Source organism: Pholis gunnellus (genome assembly GCF_910591455.1).
Source record: "Pholis gunnellus genome assembly, chromosome: 11".
Classification (NCBI taxonomy): Eukaryota; Metazoa; Chordata; class Actinopteri; order Perciformes; family Pholidae; genus Pholis; species Pholis gunnellus.
The window spans coordinates 763859-787850 of record NC_136538.1 but is presented as its reverse complement, the minus strand read 5'-3'; the positions used below and the strand labels follow the sequence as shown (position 1 = coordinate 787850).

The following is a 23992-nucleotide window of genomic DNA, read 5'->3' as shown; positions in this document are numbered from 1 at the left end:
TTCTTCAATCTGACCACCTCACCATCTGCATCCCCAGTTTCCATTTGTACGCATGGGTCCGAGTTTCCGGACAGGTGCACAAATTCTCCCGTCAAATTTGTTTTTATAGATCATAACTTTTGCGTGGAGAGTGTACCTCTTTCGGGCCCCATTTTGTGACGCACTGGTATTTTTTCTTAAACTTGAGAAGATACAATTCTCTGGGGCTCTGTAGACCAGTGGTGGACCGTCAGGGCCAGCTAAGCCTTCTCTGCTGGCCTAAACAGAATCACAAAGTTATAGCTGTTTTATAATTTAATAATTTTTCACAAACACACTACATGTATTCTAATTATTTTTCCCATTATCTTCTTATTTTATCTTATTATTTTCTCATTGCACAGCTCCTGTCTTCCTCTGTTGCTCTGATTCCAGCCTGCAGCGCTGCTTCCAGCACAGCTTGTTTTAAGGAGAGCTTTTATCCAATCAGATTCAGCCCCTATGTCTCTATGTAAGGAGAGACGCCCGATGCCTTCTAGAGAGCCTTTGCGGTTTAAGTAAATGGGGACAATATTATTGATTGTCATAGTCTTCTTTTAAATTCTATTGTAAATTTAAATATGTTTCTATTTCTTGCACTGTTGATTGTTGTTTGTTTAATACTATTGTTTAATGTTATTGTCTGATGTAATGCACCACCCGCCATGACAACTTCCTTGTATCTGAAAAATACACTGGCAATAAATTATTCTGATTCTGATTCAACCAATCAGATCTTTAGTTTGACATGTTGGATGTGTTCTTTGACATGCCGATGCTACCCAGGTATCCTGCTAAGTACATCAGCATTAACGTGCGCTATGATTGGTCAGTGGGCCAGCGCGTGACTAATGTGAAATTTAAGGATGCTGGCAGAAGTTAGTTGGAGTAGTAAGAGTTCAAATTGAAAGATATGGAAGAAATATAAAATTTGTAGGTTTTGCTTAGTGTAGTTTATTTATTTTTATGAACGGTGTTCCTGGCTGATATATTATGGCTGGGAATGTGTTTCATTTTAACTGAGCGTCTTGGTGTTTGGAGCTATGCTATGCTAACCTGAGGACGCCATAGCACGGCAGGACACTACGGTGCTTTTGAAAACTTTTGGAGAAACCCGAGTGGATCTACAGATCAACGAACACGTTCGCAGGGAAACGGAACTCCACGAACGCGGTCGCGGCCTGGGGCCGGCGGTCGGCGGTAAATCAAGAAGGACTTCTTACTGGAACTGAAACGATGTACTGGGATTAAACTCTTTGTCAACAAAGAAAGGAGGATGAACTTTGTCTTTAAGTGAACAGCATTCAGTAAGTGACAAACTGCGTTTGTTTTTTACACCTGCAGTAACGTTACTACTGTTCATTTGTCTATCGTGTCGTTTTTATGAATAATATTTGAATGGCTCGTGTTCTTGTGTGGTGGAATGCGTGGATCCGCTGCAGGTCTGCTGGATTGATGTGTCATGCTTTGTTGTTAAAAACCTTCTGGACTCTAGCCCTATTTTTAGGCCTCTGCTCGAAAATTGCATACCCATACTAAAAAGAGTGTATTTCTCTAACTACAAGGTCTATTTGAATAATGTTGATGTTATAATAAAGGTAACAGTTGTGAGATTTGTTGAGATGTGTAAATATCAGTGTATATGTTACTGGTTAAGAGTAAATGAAGATGGCACACAGCTCAAATTGAAAGGTTTCAGGTTCGCCTGAAAAAAAAGCACATTTATTGTTATTATTTCTTTGGAATGATGCAGCTGCAAGTCTAAAACCTCTCCCAAATCATAGCACAATATGTGAACAGTCTCTACAAATTTTTACTGAAGCAGAACAAAATTAGAGGTTTTAGTACAGAGAGGTCAGGCAAGGTCACACAAATTGTCTTTTTGAAACCAGCTGTTCCATTGGATTTTTATATACTATATAACTATATATTTCACTTTTTTTTATCACTAATAGTGTTCAATACATCCAAATACAGGAGTTTGGCATCATTTTGAGAGCCTGAATCCTATCTGAGCCTGTTTCTGTCTCTCATCCATGGGATTTTCTCCTCTGAATTCCAGTTTGCTCTGTGTATATGTAGACCTATCTCAGCCTATCATTGTTCAATTTCAGCCAATGAGCCCTCCTTCGACGCGTCAGAGCCTATAGAATTGAGTAGGGATAACGTGATATTGATTGACAGAATCATTAGCCAGTCAAAATCAAAACCGTGTCGTCCCTCGCGAGGCGTAAAATTTGATACCGCGAAAGTCAGATCGTCCCACCCTCGTACCCTGCCTTATAAAAGCCCCCTGTCATCACGGAAACAGTTAAAAAAACACACAGGATATAGGTATGACTTTGTGTTTGTCATTGTGTTAATTACGTTGATTTGACTATGCATTGTCCGTTAATGATGCAGCCTCCCGTCATGCACGGATTCATGTATCTGCACCGTAGCTGTTCAACTGTAGTAGGACAGCACAGAAGGCCCAGGTATAAAATGCAGGGCCCGCCACTGCTTCTTCTTTCTTTTATGTATTAATGTATTTGTATTTTCTTATGTGGAACAGTTTGTTAAAGAAAAGTAAAATGGAAGGAAAACATTGTTTCAACAGTAACACATGACTTGCGTCCATCAGTAAAAATAAATTTCATAGGAAATGTTGTACTTTTCTGTTTACATCTGTATCAGGAGCAGAAACAACCGATACAATTAACAATATTGATTATAAACAGTATTGTTAATATACATGAATCTGGACAAATAAACAAAAGAATGATCACGTTTTGACTTACCTCTCTCCTAAACGGATCGATTAAGGCCACCACTGCTGGGTATTTGCTGATAAGGGTTTGGTACATATCAACTAATTCATCTGGAGACTTCAAAACTCCGGTTGCAACTTCATACTTTCCTTTAGACTGAGAGGAAGACAAGAAGCAAACATTTGATTCTCTGTGCTGCCTGCCTATACTCTTTCAGCTGTATGCATATGTATTATAAGTACACTTATAATTGCAGGTATAGTAATTAGAATGTATTATAATCCGAATATAGCATTGTACAATCATAGATCATAAATACAATACATTTTCATAATGCTTTATAACAAAAAATATAACATAATTTATAAGGTCTATCATAATACTTTATAAGCTTTTCATGTTTTTGACAGGATCATATTGTATTATAATGCTCATAGATGTAATACACTATAATCTATAATTAGTGAAAATGTCTGCTTTAGAAGCTCAGCTAGAGGATTTTGTGTTCTAGGTTTTGTGTCTTCTGCTTGCCCCATGCTGGACCCAAATCTTCTGGTGCCAACCAATTATCCTGATGTCAGTCTCAACGCTGGCCTCCAGAGGGGTTCTGCTCTTCGATCTGGTCGTCCTCCAGTGGGACTCCACCAGTGACCCCACCCTGACCCCAGATCATCATGCCTGGGGTCCCTTGTTCTGCTCATGTCCACCCCCTGGGCGCCCACCTGAGCCCCTAGTCTTCAGTCCCCTGACTACTTGTCCCCTGGCCACTGTGTCTTGTCCCTTGTTATCACCTTTTTTTCCTATGGTATCTTGTCTCCGAGCTCCCTTCCCCTTGTGCCAGTTTGTTATTGATCGTCGTAGTGTTTTGAGGTCCAGCCCCTTTACTAGTGTTTTGGATTGATCTGCTACCTGTACGAGTTACCTGCCTGCATTTGGACTCTCAGCCTGTAAGCAATTTTCACAATAAATCTTTAAAATCATTCTGCTGCTTCATCCTCTGTCCATTTGGGTCCAAACCTGTTATTCTGGAAACCTCATATATATTGTGCATTATAGACAGGGGCGTCATAGAAAGCGCTACCAAATACATTTTTAAGAGAACACCTACATTAGGACTCCAAACAGCTTGTCTCACATAAAGCCATGTAACTACCTTTCGTCAACTTACACAGTCTATTAACTCAGGGGCAGCACAGTTTAGTGCTAAGTGGATCTCTGTTCCCAGTGCCAGTCCAGAGTTAGTACAGGCTTCAGTGATCAGATCTAGAGGCTGCTCGGGTCGCTCGTACGTCACCGCCAGCGCTCCACTGTCACACAGCATTGCCTGGGTTGCCTCGGAGCAAAGACATAGTTCACCTGGTTAACAACATGTATTGTGCTTCGCTGAAGCTGCATGTGAATAACAATAGATAAGTATTTATTCATTGGTTTGAATGAAGACGAGTGTGTGCACTCACTCTCCTCACTGTTCAAGTTATGAATGGTAGGGCAACAGGTCATTGAACAATGCAGGAACTATAACTATGTGTTTTCAGTACAAATGCTGCATGAAGGAAAAGGTAAACAGTAGCAGTATTGAAAGCTTTAGTAAACATTTTGACATACCTCCTGCATTCCTTCGTATACAACTATTAGGTACGCTCGGGAACAGAAAAAGCCTTGAATCCTGCTTCCATCTTTTACATTATGTGCTTTCATAAAGCTTATGTGAACTCAGGTCCTATTCTTACAGTGAATGAATCGCAATGTCCCTCACCCCGGCTTTTGTTGAAGTGTTCATTATTCTCATCATCTCCTTCTGTAACTCAAGGATCATTGTGATAATCTGTTGAAGAAGTTCACAGTTCAGTGAGGTTAATAAACACTAGAGTGAAAATTTAATATAGAATAACTGAGGTGCCTTATCAATAATATACAACATCATAGCAACAACGTAGGAAGCAAAGGAACTTGCACAAAGAGCACTAACTTTATGCAGTGAATAACTGCCAACAGATAGAACATGTAACAACTACACAGAGATGTCAGAGTACTTGTTTGACTCGTTGTCCAGCTTTGGGGATCAGGATGACTTCCTTCATCAAACTCAATTTTCCAGGAGAAGTCTTTCCACAGCTCAGCAAAGTGACCAAAGGCACAGGGATGTGAAACTGAGCCGGAGCCTGAATAAAGTTGTTTCATTACAACACATCATTACATGTTGCTCCCAATATAGTGTTTGTGTGATTATATGTGTTTGTGTGTTCTAACCTTTCTGTTCTTCAGAGCTGCTATGTATTTGTAGAGAGGGATACCCTGTATTTCTGCAGCAGTTTTGGCCACAGCAAGAGACACTGAGCCAATGGCCGAGCTCCCAGGCAAAACTGGTTCTGGTGGCTCTGCTGGAGGAAATGGCTTCTCCACAGTGTTGCTCTTTTTACCTGTGGCGTAAGCAAAACATTCATGTGACAAAAGGAGTCGGAATGCACATTTTGGGCTTCCAGGTGAAGCTAGATCAAGCTAGACAAATCTCCTACGAAGAAAAACTGTGTCACAGCAGCAAAAGAAAGCATTAGCTATAAATACTTATCCTCGAGGCTCATGGGAAGGGACTGGAGCTGACATAGTGCGAGTGGTGGGTTACACCCTGGACAGGTCACTTTGACTAACTGAAAGGAACTACACTATCCAGTTGTATCAAACTAAAGGAACATGTCACCCAAAGCAATGGTATGGTTTATGTGTTATTAATAGTTTAAGAATGGCGCTCTATGGCACAGCGTAATAATATGGATCTGGGTTTGGATATACAGACTGTACATGACAGCAGGACACATTTACTGCTATATTTTTCCAGGATTTATTATGAATCCTGCACCATCCTTAACATCTTCCGATTGTTGTTATAGCAAAATCATTTGTACTTAAGGTTATATGCTTGTTCAGTCTATTCATATGCTTAGGTCAACCTTATTTACATGAATGCCTGAGTAAATAAGACCCGATTTAACAGTAATAAATTGATCAATCATCTGAGGCACAAAATGCAGATTTCTCTTGCAACCTGGTCTTAGTAATACAGTTTTTTTCAATTGCTAACACACTAAAATTACACATTATTATTGAAACTGACATTCGACACAATGTCTCACAATGTTCTGCTTTGCACATCATTTGCAATTCAACATGGCACATTTTCAACACCCTGCACACAGTTCTCGACATAAGAAAGGAATGCGACATAAAGTCACTTATTTTTTCACATTTCAAAACACTGCCATGCAATATGACACACACATAGACCATACAAGTGCCACCTGGCCAAACAGCTGACATTGTCAACTCATCAACCAGGAATGAGCACTAAAAGACCACAGATGAGTAAGGGTAGGAGTCAGTAGGCATCTCACGATTCAATTCCAATTCAGAGGGCTGCGATGCGATTATAAAACGATTATCGATTCTTCTTGATGCATCAAAACATTTCGATACATGATTTCTTTTTTTTCACTGTGATTATCTGCTATTTTAAAAACACTGCATCTTTGTAATGAATCATAATTAAAAAACAGATGTTCTTACTTCCATTATTTTATATGAAATGAAGCTAGTGTAAATTCATGCAGGACACAGAAGTTATACGCCCCAGCTGTAACCAGCTGACAGCCAGCCGATTGAATCATAGCTTCCGATCGGCCACGCACCAATCACAGCCCACTCTCACTTCACGGAGGTTTATTTAAATATGGCTTCCTTCTCACTGATTCATTCTACATCTACGCTGCTACAGACCACACTGCTGGCGAAGCTTCGCCTCCTCCAACCCAGCCTCCACCTCTTTGTTAGTTCATCTTCTGGCAAATGTTTGAAATGTATTTAAAAAATGTACCTCTGTCCTGTAAACCCAGGGGGGTTAATGCTCGTGCTCCCGGTCTTAGCTCAGTAGCTGCTGGCTAATCCGGGGAGCATTCAAAGAGCGGAGCCATTATCGCCAAGTTTAACTGTATTCCATTTGTTGCAATAAATGGTTAAAATCTATAACGAGAGTGTTCCTGACTGAATTCAATATTAGTAACAAATAGAAGAGATGTGTCAACTAGAGGGTTACATTACCAAACACTGCAAAGAGAACCAACAAGAAAATAAAGCAGCATCCTCGTAGTAAAAACAGACACTTCAGCATGTTCTGAGTCATTTGACATAGCCAGTTGCCCTTATTCACAAATAAATAATAAAGACTTCTCTTCAAACAAATCCTCTAGTTATAGGCAATGTGCATTCAGCTCTGGTACAAAAATACCGCTTTCTGGAACATGTGGTTAAACTATACAGTGATAAACAGTGACACTAGATTATGTGGTAACAGATGACACAGCGTGTTACTACCATCCGACCTGCTTTCCTCAGTGACTCCATGATATTAGCTTTGATTGTAAAGTAAGAGTATCGCTGTGTTGAGATTAATGTTGTATCTCGGTTCCAAAGTGTGCAACGTAGCGCGAAAGCTCTGGTTCTCAATGATTGTGCCAAATAAATTTGCAATCTACTTCGTGATTAGCTTCGCCCTTCCCGAGTTTGTCAGAAGAAGAAGCAAAATTCTTCAATATGTTTGTTTTTAAGTCAGGGGGTGCCGGTTGGATTGTATCCATATTTGGCTGCTGAAGCTCAGCTGGCCTCACCAAAACTCTGCTAGTATTTAGCCTAGCTTAGAACGTAAATAAGACATACGTGTAGCGGTAAGGAACGGTCAGCCCGGTGTCACAGAATTGCAGTGGTGGGTCGTCAGGGCCAACAAAGCCTTCTCTGCTGGCCTAAACAGAATCACAAAGTTATAGCTATTTTATAATTTCCTAATTTTTCATAAATACACTACATGTATTCTACTTATTTTCCCCATTAGCTTATTATCTCATTGCACAGCTCCTGTCTTCCTCAGTTACTCTGCTTCAAGTGCAGCTTGTTTTAAGGAGAGCTTTTATCCAATCAGATTCAGCCCCTATGTCTCTAGGTAAGAAGAGAGGCCCGATGCCCTCTAGGTAGACTTTGCAGTTTAAGTAAATGAAGATGATGGTATATACCGAGGTAGTCTACAAGTACATCAGCATTAACGTGCTTGGTCAGTGGGCAAGTGGGACTGTTTTGATGCTGAAGCAGCTAACAGAAGTTAGTATTAGTAGTAACAGTTCAAGTTGAAAGATATATCATTTTTTTGCGTTTTGCTTGGTGTAGATTTTTTTTGTTTTAAATAGCTTTGTTTTTTTAACACTTAATGGCTGAAGGAGGAGAAACGGATTTCTCAAGGACATTTCAGGAAAAATGTACATCGTAAGAAAGGGTCGGCCACAGCTAGCAGCCCTGACCCAGCCAGGAAAAGGATTTGTATGAACGGTATTCCTGGCTGACAGCGTCGGAGAAGCGTTGCACATTTTATGGCTAAGAATGCGTTTTATTTGCAACTGAGCGTCTTAGTGTTTGGAGCTAACCTGAGGTGGCTAACCAAGGCAGCAACACAACACCATAGCACAGCTATGACACACAACAGCACACAACAGGACACTCACAAACTACGGTGCTTTTGAAAACTTTTGGAGACCCGAGTGGATCTACAACTCAACGAACACGTTCGCAAAAGGACCTCTGACTGGAACTGAACCGCACCGATGTTCTGTACACTGCGTCATTAAACTCTGTGTAATCAAAGAAAGGAGGATGGACTTTGTCTTGAAATGAACAGCAGCTTTGGTAAGTGAACTGCTTTTGTGTTTTTACATCTGCAGTAGCGTTACTACTGTGTTCATTTGTCTATGGTGTCATTTTTATGATATGGTTAATATTGTTCCCTCTGATGTGAATAATATTTGAATGACTCGTGCTCTTCAGTGTGTGGTGGAATACGTGTTTTAGCGCTGCAGTGTTGCTGGATGGATTTGTCATGCTTTGTTGTCATATAAATATATATGACTGGTTCTTGTGAGTTTGTTCTTGTCATTGTGTTAATTACTTTGATTATATGCATTGTCCGTTAATGACGAAGCATCCCGTCATGCGCGGGATTAGGGTCCGGATATTTCATTCTCTGTTTGGGCTGTTGTTTTCTTTTACAAAGCAAGAATTATGGTCTGGAGAAATGGGGATTGTTTGACGATTGCTTTAGCCCTGTTTGAATCAGTAGGGAACAGCTAAACGCTGCGGGGAGAGTTTGTAGCGTGTGTGCTGCTGTTGTTTTCCTGAACACACGCGCCTCACAAGGGTACAATGTTTTGTTTCCGGGGTCAGAGTGTCTCTTACGTGATGGGTTGCCAGTTTGAGCGAAGTCCACCGAAAACATTATATTTCCCACAATTTAAGCTTCTGCATTTTCCAAATGCACTAGTATTATTCAAACGTATTGTTCGGTTCGTAAGTCTCGTACCGAACGGTTTAATATTAATACGTATATTGTTACACCCCTAGAAACAAATAATAACCTGTAGCTGTGAGGTATTGGGAGGTGGTTCAACTGAAGGACAGCACTGAAGGCCCAGGTATAAAATGCACGGCCCGCCATTGCAGAATTGTTACAGGTGATCATAACGTTGAGAAAAGAGTTATTGAGTTTTCTGCATGGAATCATCATCGTTCATGAGAGAATCGCGATGCTTCTAAGAATCGATTTCCCCCCACCCCTACAGCTGAGTACCTGTTTACATGTGTAACTGATTCAATCAGAATACCTAAGGATCAGAATGGATTTAGGTCTCAAAGACAATCTATTCAACACTTCATCTCATGTCCTTAGCATTGAGGTGCTGGCCCCAATACAAAAAAATACCCGTCTAATCTCTACAAAGGCACAATTCACGCTCAAACTTAACTTCGATCTTTGGAGTCTTGGCTTAAAAGAGCAGTGAGTAGGTTTTAGCGACATCTAGCTACAAGGTTGCCGATTGCAACCAACTGAGTACCCTTTTGCTCACTCCTCTCTTTCCAAGCATGTAGAGAGCTACGATGGCCTTCAGCTACCATACAACTTAAAGTTTAAGTTTAAAAAAACTTTAAACTTTTTATTATCATCGTCATTAGTGCTGGGCGGTGTAACGGTTTTAATTTCCCGTATGATATGAATTTTTCACACACCGTCATACGGTGCATGGCCGAAACAACTGCTGTCCCTCCTTATGTGTATTGAGAGGGACACCTAGTCATGGTTATAACTTTATAACACAACAATTAATAACCCACAACTAACGCTCTTTAACAGGGCAAAACACCACGACACAACAGTTTGTGACACATAAACAATTTGTAACACTAATAATTGTACATTTATAAAATTTCACTGCCGAACGGCATGCTGGGTACAGCTCGCTCGCTAGCTAGCCCGCTAGCACAACAGTCTGCTAACAGCTGGGAGAGGCTCCGTCGCTACCGTAACGCTACATTAACGAACAGAAAAGAGCGATGCAGGATGAACAACGACAGACCGGAGATGCACCGATAGAGTCTGTGCCCAAGAGAGGAGCTGGGTCTGCTGTTTGGAAGTGTTTTGGTTTTAAAAAATCCAACGTTTTGCGAGTTTGTTGAGCCACTGTTGTTGCCGCTGGTGGTAACACGAGCAACTTTCTCCATCACCTCAGCAGAAAACATGAGTTGGAATACCAAGAGTGTGATGACGGCCGTCAACCAGTAACATTGGCACGAGTGAAACAGTGAAGCCAAAGGTTCACACATCGCTTGAAGAGGCATTTGCTCGAAGCACTGCATATGACAAGAAAAGCAAGCGGTTACAAACTGAACCTTAAAGGCTATGATGGTGTGGTATTTGATATGAGAGGAAGTTCATGTTGTATGAAAACATTATGTTGTAACTGACATAATTACATTAAAGGGGCATTATCACCCATACAAGCAAAAATAATTAATATGATAAATATTACACTGAGGGAGCAGAGGAGTATAAACTACAATATGACAAAGTATATAACAAACCAGTTATCACATTTAATCAAGCAGAAATTCTAATGGAAAAACGGTGTATTATTTATTGTATATTAAAGAGCTCTAGGATTCCAAACACACAGGCTTGTTTAAATTCAGTCTTTGGCTGCTGATGCGAGATTTTAGTGTAAAGTAATAGACATTGTGATATTGATAGCAAACACTAAGCAGTGTTGTTGCATGACTAGTCACTACCCTACCTTTATCAACACTCTTCTTGTTTTTAGTCTGTGCAGATAGTGGAGAAGACAGCACCAACTCAGCCTCGCTGGGTGAAAGACTCTCCTCCTTCTCCTTCTGAATGTTTTTCTCCTCCAGGAAGCGGGCCATGAAGAAATTGCTGCACAATTACAAAACAAAAATTAACATTTTGGGTCACAAAAACAATGACCTCTAAAGATGTCTGATCTGTAATGAAGCTTCTTCATGCATGGGGCCACAAAAATAATTTACACCACATAAATGGACTTATTCAATAAATTAATAACACTTGAACTCAAGCTTTTAGATTAATTTAAACTTTAGATTTTGGACCTTTTTAAACGTGTGTGATTGTGATGTGATTGTAATATGCTTGTGTGTTATATTATATTATAAATAATTTAATGTAAATGCAACAGATACACATTTCTATTTTTAGCTAGAAGCATAAATCAGTTCCAAATTTGAATCCATTACAAGATAAGCAGTGCAACATGCATTGTCCACCCCAACCCCCAAGCCATACAGATGCCTAGTAACTCATTAAGCTTTTCTATTGGGTCATGAGACATGATGCAAAAGCGACCAAAAAGAGGAGCTCGGTGCATCATGATGATATGATAGTCTGTGACAATAGGCAAACAAGTGCGTTAATCTTGGCATGATCCATTCCAATGGTCAATACACCCCATAATGCGATAAAATAAATAATAAATAATACAAAAAATATTTGTTCAAGTTTGTTTATTTGCCTTGTAGTTTATGATTAAGGTGGTTGAATTCAAAATGAATGTGAATAACTTTCATATGGTTGCTAAATTCATGAATTTTGGAATTCCAACATTTCCAGTGTACACCCGACGCCCCCGAACACGGGGGCAGTCGGGACCAGAGGAGTAGCATATACCATCGAAAAAATGCACTTATCGGGAACGAAGATAATGCATGTTATATGGAGCTCAAGCGCAAGTTCAGTCAGGAAGACACTAACGGGTAATCTCTCTCTCCTCTCCTTGTAATTACTCTATCAGCTGATTGGGGGCGTGCACTTTTAACTATCCAACCAGATGCGGCACAGTTTCCTTAAGCCAATCATATCTGTGCGGTCAACTTTAAAAGTGTTCTCTCTGCTGCTGTCAGTTGTCATTTCAGCTAAGCAGACGCGAGGCGATACAATTCCCCTTACCCTTTTAAACATCTAGCTGTGGGTAACTGAGACAATGACGGATCCCGACTTTGATCGTTTCTGGAAGAGTCGGGTCTCAACATCGATGTTTAGCCGGAGCCGGCATTCAGCCCGCCAGGTGGCCGGTGTGCGAGTTTAACTGGTTTTGAATTAACTGGTTTATGGTCAAGTGCGTAAAGCAGATGTGTGGTAGGAGTGGCCTCTCAGGACCCACGTAGAATAAACAGGAAATAAACATTTCTATTGTTTCTCCTCTCTTTCACGTACTTTCTACGGTTTCTTTTGAAAGAATATAAACGGAACACTTTGTTGGAATATGTACTACTCGTTAACAAGGCTGTGGTTGAGATTCCGAGGACGCATGACGAGGACCAGAGTGAATGACAGAGTTGGTGGTAGGTGTCGATGCCTGTTCAAAATACTCACGTCAATAAATCCTTTAAGAAACGCTCTGTTGTCCGTCTTATATTTGTATCATATATCGTTACTAATCTGATGTCAAGTTGATGTGAGACCTGTCTGTCCATTCATGCAGCCTGTGAGTTAAACATACTGAGCTCAAACACCGCGTACAGATGACGGTCAGCTGTGGGGAACTGTGATCTACCCAGATTAAGTTGTGATTCAACTTCTGTAGGCTATCTCACATCGCGTATGTTTTATGTTAAAGACTACGGACATTCATGTTATGTTAACGATACTCTACACTGTGCAGCACACATTAATCTAGATTAGACATGACTGGTAACTGTCGTTTTGTTACTAGAGGGACCGAACGTGAATAACTACACGCAGGGGTTAGTGTGTCTGTTGAAACATTACGATGGAGAGGCTTGTTGCAGCATTAATTTAGGATTTCGACAGCATTACCACGACCAATTATCCATCTTCATTACGAAAATAAGATTTGTTGTACGAAACGCTGGGCGAGTGCAGGAGCACTCGCCCAGCGTGCAGGGCCGAGATCCTTTTTGCGGCACTGGCACCCCAGTGGCAGGTGTCGGAACTGTGTCAGTCAGGTGCCACAACTGTGGCAGGCGAGCGGCACTGTTCGGCACCTGAGCGGCACTGTTCGGCACCTGAGCGTCACTCGTTCGGCAGCTGCCGAGCTGAGCGGGCGGAGTGGGCGGAGCCACATTTCTTGAGAACACCCATTGTTGTTATGACAGGTCAGCTGCCATAAATCAGTTTTATGATTTTAGTTGAGTCACCGGAGCCATCCGTTCTCTGTATACATCCTGAGAGTAACCACGTTGTACTTTTTTGTTTCTTATTCATTTTATTTAAGTATGATTTTGCTGGTTTTGCAACAAAAGGGAACATAATACACTCCTTCCAAATTATTACTTTTATAGTCATTTACAACAATCGGCTAAAATCGCCTGCCACAGTTGTGGCACCTGACTGACACAGTTCCGACACCTGCCACTGGGGTGCCAGTGCCGCAAGAAGGATCTCGCTGTCTCTCCGCCCAGCGCGGCGCAGCAGCTCCCCACAGACAAGCAAGAGGCCCTCTTGGCTCAGCTAGAAGTTCGCGGTGGTATCCGAGTAAGGCTATCAGTTACTCGCGATCAGTCGATCCATCGCCGGTGGGCGCACCGGGAAGAATCAGGCTCATCCCGAGCTCCGCGGGCGGAGTCGCGTCCCGTACTCTTTCTCCACCAGCAACTCCTGGCCTCCATTGCAGACAACACCGTAATTGCCACTGGGTAACTTCATCCACTCCATCGATGCTGGTCTTCAGTCTCTGGTAAACGATGCTGCTTCTATTATATTAACATCGGCGCCACCAGGACTCCATGCGGCAACCAGTAGCCATGTTGAATCAGCTCCACAGGACAGTTCAGGCTCCTCGCGACAGAGACTTTTTTTCCGCGCCTCGTCATTTACCGACAAATGAGGAAATCATGGGTCTGACACACGTCTGGAGCTCCGGAGCATCACTCATTTAATCAGTATGATAGCGCCTGTTCCAGTAGTGGAAGTGGAGCGTATTCACGAGACTACAATCATTATGAGCGGAAATAAACACAACTAAGCAGCAGTTAAACTTAGTTTATCATCTCCGTAGTGAAGGGCGCGATGTGTACTCGCGGCAGGTAATCACGGCAGGCGCGTGATGCGGGTAGGCCCGCAAGTGGTCACGGTTTGGTCATGCACCTCCGAATTCAATCTGGCACGGGCAGTGCTCATGATCAATGGTATATCACAAATAGTGCACTGATAAAACACTGACATGTCTGGGGATTATAGGAGATGGGCCAATTCGTTTGAGATGCTTCAGAACAGCAGGGTTTAATTTGAGTAAATGTTTGGCAGCCAAATCCAATAGTTTACAGGATATTTAACCTTTGTTTCTTTATGATACATGTAATACTTTACTTCTTTCCTAACAGGGCTTGGCTAAGGCGATAAGTAGTTCATGAATATGAGGCTACAGCTGACTACAATCCCTCCTCGGCATTGTGGAGGTTGGTTCATCGCTTGTGTTAGCTATACCAACATTCTATGGGTATATCTATGGTTAACATTCTTCACAGCCATGTTGTTTGTACGCCTCTGGTGTTTTAGAGAATAATAACGCATAGAGCTGGGTATTGAAATAGAGTTCTACAAAGAGTTCCTCATGCAAAGGTCCGGAACATCAAAGTGCATGATGATTTAGTCCCATATAATGGACGTAGCCCAACAGTTGTATCAACGTTTGTATGTAGTCAGCAGCTGATTATTAAATCAAGAAGTCGAAGGAATATGTCAGGTAAGTAAGGGTTGCTTTTATAGATTAAATGACATAACAGAAGCTTTTTAAGAACTTGCATCTTAAAAAATAAAGTACCTAATTTAATGGAACTGTATCGCTATGCAGCGTTAGAATTCAGTGCAATCATGGTGATGCGATGTAACGGAAAGTATGACATTACAGCGTATCTTAAAGAGGATTTTGTGCAGCAACGTTATTTGTGGTTTAAACCACTTGGTTCAGCTCTATTCCTCTTTTTACATCATAGTTGGGCAGTGAAATCATGCGATAGGATTCCGATTATTGGGCTCGTAGCTCATATCAGTGCCGCTAATATTTTGGAGTGAGTGGGTGCGTTTGCTCAAAAGATGTTGCTTAGTGGCGCTTCACCTGGCTGCTTTGTATAATCGTAATGGTCTCTGGACATATGAAACACACTGGGTTAAACTGCAGGGGAGGAATGAACATGTAAGAGTCTGTCCATATTGGTTAAGGCGGATTAGTGGCAAAACATACTTGGACATTTATACATCAAGTCTAATTGCCTCAATTCAAGCTCTTCCCCTAGGGATGCGCTTTTCCTCTCCTGCTCGTTGGACATGGCATCTTCCTTTTCCTAAGATGCACAATCTACCTTGATGACAGGTGCTGCGCTGACCTGCGTGTCAGATCGCTGTGCAGTCACTGGAATGGTGTAACATTCTACAAACAAGCTGGTGATTTTCGCTGATTTACTAAAACGTCGACACGGATGCAGGCCATCCGCGGGTTTTGGGGGTTTTGTCAAGGCCTGTGGTTTACTAGACACAAAGGGTAACTCAAGCTCATTAAAGCCTTAAAAATGTTTACGGTAAGTGATGCATATAACTGGTGGTGGTGTCATGTTGACTTTGTTTCCGGCATTTTTGCATGTCATTTAATTTGTCTAATAGCATTATCTCATTCATGCAAAATGTTCTTTATATTATCTCTAAAGCTACCTCTCGCATTCTATTCCAGTGGATCTTCGCATCACGGTATAAGACCTTGGCTCTCAAGTCTGTTGGACTCACACCATTGTGGTCTAATTGGTACGTGACTTGGCTGGTAACTCATGGCTTAAACACTCCAAATGCGGAGGTGCTGCACAGTAGTTGTGGCTTAGATAGACTGGGTTTTGCCCTTTCAAATCCATGCTTAAGTTCCTCCGGGTAAGACCTATTAGTTGCTCCACTATTCTTACCCCAGGTAACATTCCTTTATCCAAAACGTGGTAGCAGTTGGAGGTTATCCTCACTAGACTCAACTTCTCACCTCAGCTACACTCTGGGCACTCTTTTTTTAGAATAGGGCCGCTACTTCGGCAGCTAACCAAGGCATCTCCTCTACTACCCTACAAAATTGGGTCGTTGGTCATCCTCTGCCTTCACGTCTTACTTCCACTCTGATCTCAACACCATCCTTGAGAAGCAAGATCATTGAAGCCTTAAAATCCGGTAAGGAATGCATATAACTGGTGGTGGTGACATGTTCACGTCGATTGTTATATTATTGATAGGTCATATTATTAGTATCGGCTCATAGCAGGGGATAGCATTATATCCTTCTGAAAATGTTCCTTCTAATAACACTAAAGATATTTCTCTAGCGTGCTAATGGATAGTCTCTCTGCTGTGTTTACCTTACTCTATTTTCCTCTGGTGTGACTCGACCGTTTTCCCCGTCTGATTGGTCAAACACTGTTTCTCAATCTCCTGGTCTCACGTGACCTGGCTTATCGTGACTGTGTTTCCTAGGTGACCGTGACCTGGCTTAACGTGTCTGTTTCCTGGTCCGACGGGACCGCTTTCCATTCCCAAAAGAAAGATGGGTCTGAGGTGCCCTATTTCTCATTTCCTGGTCCAAGTGATGAGAGACCGGTCCAAGGACACAATTTCTAGTTTCGCAGTCAGAATGACAACATTTCTAGTTTTGCGGTCCGAATGATGTGAGACCTGTCAAAAGCTTGACATACGTTCTAGTTTCCCGGGCGGCCCGGTCTGGTTGTGCTGAGGCAGCAAGACCCCCAACCATGCTGTTCTGCGTTCTCCCTTGAACCCCCCTATTCTGCGCTGCGGTCTAAACGTGACCCCCAACTATCCTAAGCTGCGGTCTAACCTGACCCAATCTATCCTTGTCTGCGGTCTAGCTTGACCCTCACCTATCCCGTCCTGCGCTCGGGCCCTCCGCAGGGCCGACCCACCATATATTTCGGGATCTTTTGAAATCCTACCATACTTCACTATGGGCTATCTAGACCCGCACTATCCTGTGTCTGCGGTCTAACCTGACCCAACCTATCCTAGTCTGCAGTCCTTCGTGACATTCTTCTATCCTTGGCTTTGACTAACCTTGACCTCTTACCTCTGGTCTAACATCTACTCACTCACGTTCTAGCCTTGAATTCCCTCGTGACTAATTTTCTATGTTCTTAGGAAATTCACCACAGCAGTAAGGTATTTATTTATTTATTTATTTATATAAATAAATTTATTTTGGGGGATTAGGCCTATTGGACCGCAGTATCCCTACCCTCGGTGATAGTACTTCATGATGGAGTCCAATCGCCAAAGACTTTGCACTTTTCATATTTGCATGTGTAATAAATCATTGTTAAACTATAAAACAAGTCTCTCCTGATTGAAATGGAGCGCAAGTTCAGTCAGGAAGACACTAACGGGTAATCTCTTTCTCTCCTCTCCTTGTAATTACTCTATCAGCTGATTGGGGGCGTGCACTTTTAACTATCCAACCAGATGCGGCACAGTTTCCTTAAGCCAATCATATCTGTGCGGTCAACTTTAAAAGTGTCCTCTCTGCTGCTGTCAGTTGTCATTTCAGCTAAGCAGACGTGACCCTCCTCCACCCCAGTCACCTCCAGTTAGCATCACATTCATGCTCCTGATTCATCATCAGATTGGAGCAACTCCCTTCACCACCACCACCAGTGTCTGGACTCCAGGGGGGATTAGGCCTATTGGACCGCAGTATCCCTACCCTCGGTGATAGTACTTCATGATGGAGTCCAATCGCCAAAGACTTTGCACTTTTCATATTTGCATGTGTAATAAATCATTGTTAAACTATAAAACAAGTCTCTCCTGATTGAAATACATGTTATATACCAGATTTTAAAAAAAGTCTGGGCTACAAGATCACGTAAGACATTTTTACATGCACCACAATATCACATATTTTTCACCATGAGTCCGCCAGCTACGCACTCCGGTCTGAGCTACCAACACAAAGCTAACACGGACAACCCAGATATCAGAAAGCAAGATAATTCGACACAGATTCCAGAGATATCTTCAATATTTCTCTCTGTGAAACCATTACAGAGATATCAGCCAACAAGCACCATTACCTGAGTAATGAACATTACCTTTGAACATTACCTGAGTATATGGTCGACATCTGATTGGTCACAGGGGTTTTGGTCCTTCAGCATGTTGTTCAGAGGTCCATTGATCCACTGAGCAGCAGTCATAACATGGTCAGCCCTCTCTTGACTCCAGACCAGTGTTGTCTCCTTGAGACCAAAGTGGATGGAGACGGCAGCTGAAGACATGCTCTGAACACCAAGACAGGGAAAAAGTTCCTCAAAAGGATAAAAACAAGGTATTTGCGACAAAATCGTTTAAAGTTTGTATGAATTCTCAACAACACAGATACTGCACATACATTTGTTTAACTAAGTGCTGCGCTAAATGTTTGTGCTGAAGCTGAATCACATCTGCACTACTGACACAGTCTCCACCTGACCTGCAGCCAGCGGTGCAGCTGGAAGGGGAGGACATGAGTTAATACCCGCTATCTCCGCCTCGTCTCTCCTCATCCAAGACATCATCTCACTCCTCCCCCTTCTTCTCACGGACCACTTGCACTGCTATTTCCTGTCATTCCACATTACCGATAATGCTGCAGACTGACAATGGGCCCCTTCATGATCCTAGAGCACAGCTGTGTCTACTTGATAAACAACATACCTTGATTCTTTGTAGGAAACAAATGATTCAAACAGCACATCTGATGTGCTGGAGTTGTACTGGGTTAGCTGTCTTTGGAGTCTGCATGTAACTTCTACAAGTAGCAAACCAAAATCAAAATTCAACTTAAATCTTTTGGACAATGAAATTCAAGACAAATATTCTATTCTCTCTTTAGACAATGTGCTCAAAAGGGCAATAAATCAGTCAATGCATCTTATACAATCATTTTTATGTCACTGTTTACTTCGGAGCATGACAGGACATAGCTGAGGTGAGCAGTCATGCAACAAAGGACCTTGGTTGCATGCCAACTACATAGTTATCATTCAGTGTGATTGTTACAGCTTGGCCACCAAGATGACTGAACTGATAAGATTATTACATTAAACTCTATCTTCAAAAGCATCAAATCACTGATATGCTGCTATATCAAAACCATCATATCAGCTTCCATCTTTATGGCAGGTCTACTTATCCTTCCATTCGATTAATATCATGCAACTGAGCAAACAGAACTTAAAACTTGGAATGGGCTGGAATGGAACCCAGGACATCACGGTTATGTGGCATGTGCCGTCACTACTCGGCTATCATGGATCTTCCTCAGTGACACCTTTGATAACAAGCTTCATTCAATCTTTTTGTGATTTCTGTAGTCCAATCCTGCTTCCTTCATCTTCATTTAAAAAAGTGGGATCTTTTTTATTTACAAAGCAAAACTGCAATCCATGATTTTATGACATTACATTTCTGCTGCTCTCTTTAATCCTGTAAAAACAACCTATCCAAGCTTCAAGTGGTTCAGAATTTGAAAGAAAGATTCAATGAATAATGCATTCAACCCCACCATCCCCTTTAAGGTACAGTATGTCTACAGCCTGATGGTAGGTCTTTGTTAGTAGTTCCCAGGTTGAGGCCAGCCTTTGGGGTCAAATGCTCCCGTATTTAAATAAACCTCACTTGAAAATTATTCAAAACTATAATTCTTTTTTAGAATAGCGTTTTTTTTTTATTCTGTGCTTCTATGTAGTTACAAAACGTATTTATTTATATTTTAATACACTATACAATGCATATGTTATAGGGTCTAAGGACAAAATGTGTCGTATTCTGTAGAGATCGTAAAGCCCCTTAAGTCAATTTTGTGATTTATGATATTGGGCTATATAAATAAATTGACTTGTTTTGACTACGTTGTATCTATAATAGCACTAAGTAATACTGTTGAGTATAAGCGTTGATGCATGCCTACTGGCTAAGCCCTAGTTTTGTGCCCTCAGTGACCTCATCGGGACCTCGGCTCATGGTGTCACATCTCATCTTTCTGGCTTTTGTGATTTTCTTGCCTCCAGCTGCCTCTTCACATCAGCCTACTGCACGTTGGGAGAGGCCCATTACTGTCATTTCAAACCATCAGCACATCACTAATGAATCACATCTCCTTTGTTAAACCTTGATTTGTCCAATCTTTACGCTTAATGCATACACTGAACTGAATATCCAGAGTCTGCCACGTGAGCGATTGTCAGCTACAGTCCAAGCAGAAAGACATCAGTTGATCTGTTGAGATTATGCTGATTTTTTATGAGGAAAGGTTGTGTCTGTAGCCAAAAATATGAGAAGTGAGTTTTACCTTTTCCTTGTTGCAGACGATGCAGAAGACCTCTACCTCGATGGATAGTTGTCCTCTTGCATCATAAACCTCCCTTCCCTTCAGCCTGCTGATCCTCAGCGGTGCACATAGGTTTGTAAAATAATTTGCCTAAAGTGACAGTTGATAGTAAAGAAATTAGGTACATCTCTCCTGAACTTGAAGTTGAAGAACGTGTGATTCTTTCAGCCTCTTAAGTGTCTGGTTCCACAAATCATGCCCTTGATAAGCAAGCACCTAACAATAGCAAGTTGGGGAGTAATTTACATCCATCTTGTGGAGATGTGTTTAAAACTGTTACCGCTAAAATTATTCAACTGATTAAATTCAACAGGAAATGTTGAGAGGATTAGAAGTCAATAATGCAATTTCTACAGATGTTTTAGTGACAGAGCTTTTTGACCTCTTTTTTTCCTGAAGACCTGAGTTTGACATTACAGAAACTTTGGTATCATGGCGTCTTAAAGGATGTGCTCTTAAGGCCAGTATCTGTGTAGGTTTTTAATTTAACCTTGCACTACACCTGCTGATTCACTAACTCCCTGTTCCTGCGTAGCCTATGTAAAGTTTCCCTTAAAAACAGCCTTCTTCCCTTCCCAGCCTTGCCCTGTTTTTTCTGATCCAGAAACAGATTTTAGCTCCACTATCTTGCCAGCCATACCAATGGTGTAATAAAACAATAAATTAATGAAGCAGCTTTAAGGTTCTCATAGGGGAGCATTGTCACAAGAAGGAAACACAAGAGATTGCTCTCAGGAAGTATTTGTGACGTCACATCCATTAATGCCTTGATGTAAAGCTACACACTGGTTAGCACCAAGCCATGGCTGGCATGTGGCTTCTTATAAGAACTAAATGTAATGTATCTGATGAAGAACATTTTAATTTACAGCTTACTTTTGCCTATAATCCTCAAATCTTTTCTTTTCTTTTTTCATAGCCAATTGGTACATGCATTAAAATGACCTCTGCATTTGACCCATCCTAAGCCTTTTAGGAGCCGCGGGAAACGTGGGGTTCATTTGCTCAGTTAAGAATAATAACTCTCCGGTGTTCGTCATAACTTTACTACATTACACTTTTTTCACAACAGACATTTTGACATATCATTGCCATAGATCATAGCAGGAAAACTACTCGTGGAAGTTATAACATCAGTAGAAACTTTATTGAACTGAGCCATCATAGACCTTCATTAACGGAACACAGCCCTCATTGGTGGAATTGCTAACAGAGCTGGTTAAATCAACTGGTGTAGTGCAGGGTGAGGTAGTTTGGACATATTGTGACCATGCTGGTAAATACAGAGAACAATAAGTAGGAGGCAACTTAAGTGATTTGTTCTTTTATTTGGTGGTTCATGCATTTCTGTATAAAATGAAGACATGCCTGAAGCACTTGAATGCAGCACTAGTGCCTACAGGTACCGGGTCTATACGTGCAGTAAACCTACGTTGTTAGCAAAGTAGCCAGCGAGCTAACTAAACTAACCGGTTAACTGTAGCTGTTGGTAAATGTAGCTAACGTTAGCGTTAGCATAACTTGACATGCGGCTGTTCCGGGAACCAACTCCTACCAGGTATCCATGGACGTCCTCGGGCTGGTGGAAGAAGAGCTCATTCAGAGCTCTCTCTATCAACTGGGGCACTCCGTTAACCCGGTAAAACTCTGCAGCGGCCGTCCTCATGTCGTATAGGTCCTGCTCCTCTTTAGGAACACGGCTCATAAACCCTCGGTAAGACATTGTGTCATCACTGTCCCTGTAGTCTTTGTGTTGTCTGTTACCATGGAAACAGCCCATTTAAGTGACAGCCGGGGAAATCAGGGTGACGTCGCCGCGCTGCTTCCGTCTTCATTTAAGTCTGTTTACCATTTCCATAAAAAAACCTGAATATCTAGAATGAATAATGCCTCTATTCGTTCCATTTATTTACTGACCATGACAGCTTAGCTGTGTAATGCTCGCAGCCATGTCCCTGTATGCCTATGTGAGCCACTGCAAAGTAAAAATGTATGGAATTATAATCAGTAACCCCTATTCAGTGGAAAATAAAGATATAGAGAGAAACACACACACACACACACACACACACATTCTAGTGAGGTCAAAATATTGACTCATAAATAAAAACATGGCTGACGTTTTAAGAGTTCAGCCCTTGGGTCAGCGTTGATGTGAAGTAAATGGGATTTAAAATGAGTACTTTAACATGCAACAACTGTGGTATTGTCTTTTAATGCAGGAAAATAATTTGTATACATATTTTTCTTCAGTGGGCTTCCATCAAAGCTATAACCCGTATAACTAGAAGTGTAGAACTAAAAGTGGTGGAAGTTGATTTGCTACTGGCTGATACCTGTTTTCAGATGAACAGGATGTGAGGAATCAAACATTAACCCAAACCACCAAATAGGAATATTTAAGGTATTTCTCAGAAGCTTTATCTGGAGCAGATCCCTGCCATTCGTTTTGTGCAGACAATATTATTGCATTGAGGCACTTCTTTTTGGGTGATGCTAGAGACTGAATCTGTCCTCTTATATTTAGTTCTGTTTGTCTAAATATACATAAAACAAAAAAAGAATTGATTAAAACCATTTTAAATAGCCATGTTGAAAAAACAAATGAAAAACATATATTTGAACACGTCACAAATTCATTTAGCTACGTGATATGTAAGACTTAAACTGTGAATCTCTCAGGTTTGGAGTATTATCAGGCTGACATCAGGCCGAATTTTTGGCCTTTTATTGACAGTCACTATATGTGATGGAGGTTTTCCTCTACAGCAGGAAACAGAGGTTATTGTGGTATAAAGCACATGGTACCTTTTTATATAGTATGTTAGTTGTTATTAAATTGTCTGTTTTAATGAAGTATTCCCTTATATAAAGGACCACTGCCTTTATGATTGTTAAACTGAAGATCACTCATTTCACTTGACATCTTCACGCTCCTGTGATGGTGCGTTCAATTACAGCAGCCCACTCACCCTAAAGACTATCTATGGCCATATGCTCTATAATGGAAATGGTCAATTTAACACACTGACAGCTGTACGCATCTCCAGGAAAATACTAATACTATTGGCGATCAAAGCCTATTGATTGTCTACAAACAAGCCTCCACACACACGCTCACGCACTCACCGTGCACCCGCCCACGCACTATTGGGAAGGCCTTAACCCAGGCGCGTTCCATTACGTTGAGTGTCAAGTTATTACCCGGCTGTGAATTGGACTCTAAACATCCAATATCACGCTGAAGCCCACAAGGCCAAACTGGGCCGCCTAAATTCCAAACTGTATAAGTATTTGTCAATAAAAAGAGGCCAGAACAAATGAAAGAACATGTATAAAGAAACGAGAAAGTTATGTTCCGAGAATCTGTCCTGTTTTCTTCCCTTTGTAATTCAAGGCGTTCGTTATTTTGAAAGGGCAGGGCACTAGGATAATAATACTAATAATTACAATAACAAT

The 23992-nt window shown here is 41.4% G+C and overlaps 1 protein-coding gene across 1 annotated transcript in view; it reads right to left on the bottom strand.

The window, feature by feature from the left end:
• eno4 (enolase 4) overlaps positions 1–22256 on the bottom strand; it is a gene marked incomplete at both ends in the record, with an annotated part of 32918 nt that extends 10662 nt beyond the window's left edge. Inside the window, 9 exons of the mRNA XM_079169447.1 lie at positions 2799–2924; positions 3937–4101; positions 4525–4593; positions 4802–4930; positions 5019–5188; positions 10925–11064; positions 18268–18443; positions 20495–20623; positions 22089–22256. Coding sequence (XP_079025573.1) covers positions 2799–2924; positions 3937–4101; positions 4525–4593; positions 4802–4930; positions 5019–5188; positions 10925–11064; positions 18268–18443; positions 20495–20623; positions 22089–22256 — 1272 coding nt within the window. The remainder of the gene's footprint in view (positions 1–2798; positions 2925–3936; positions 4102–4524; positions 4594–4801; positions 4931–5018; positions 5189–10924; positions 11065–18267; positions 18444–20494; positions 20624–22088) is intronic.
• Between the last annotated feature and the right edge of the window lie 1736 nt (positions 22257–23992).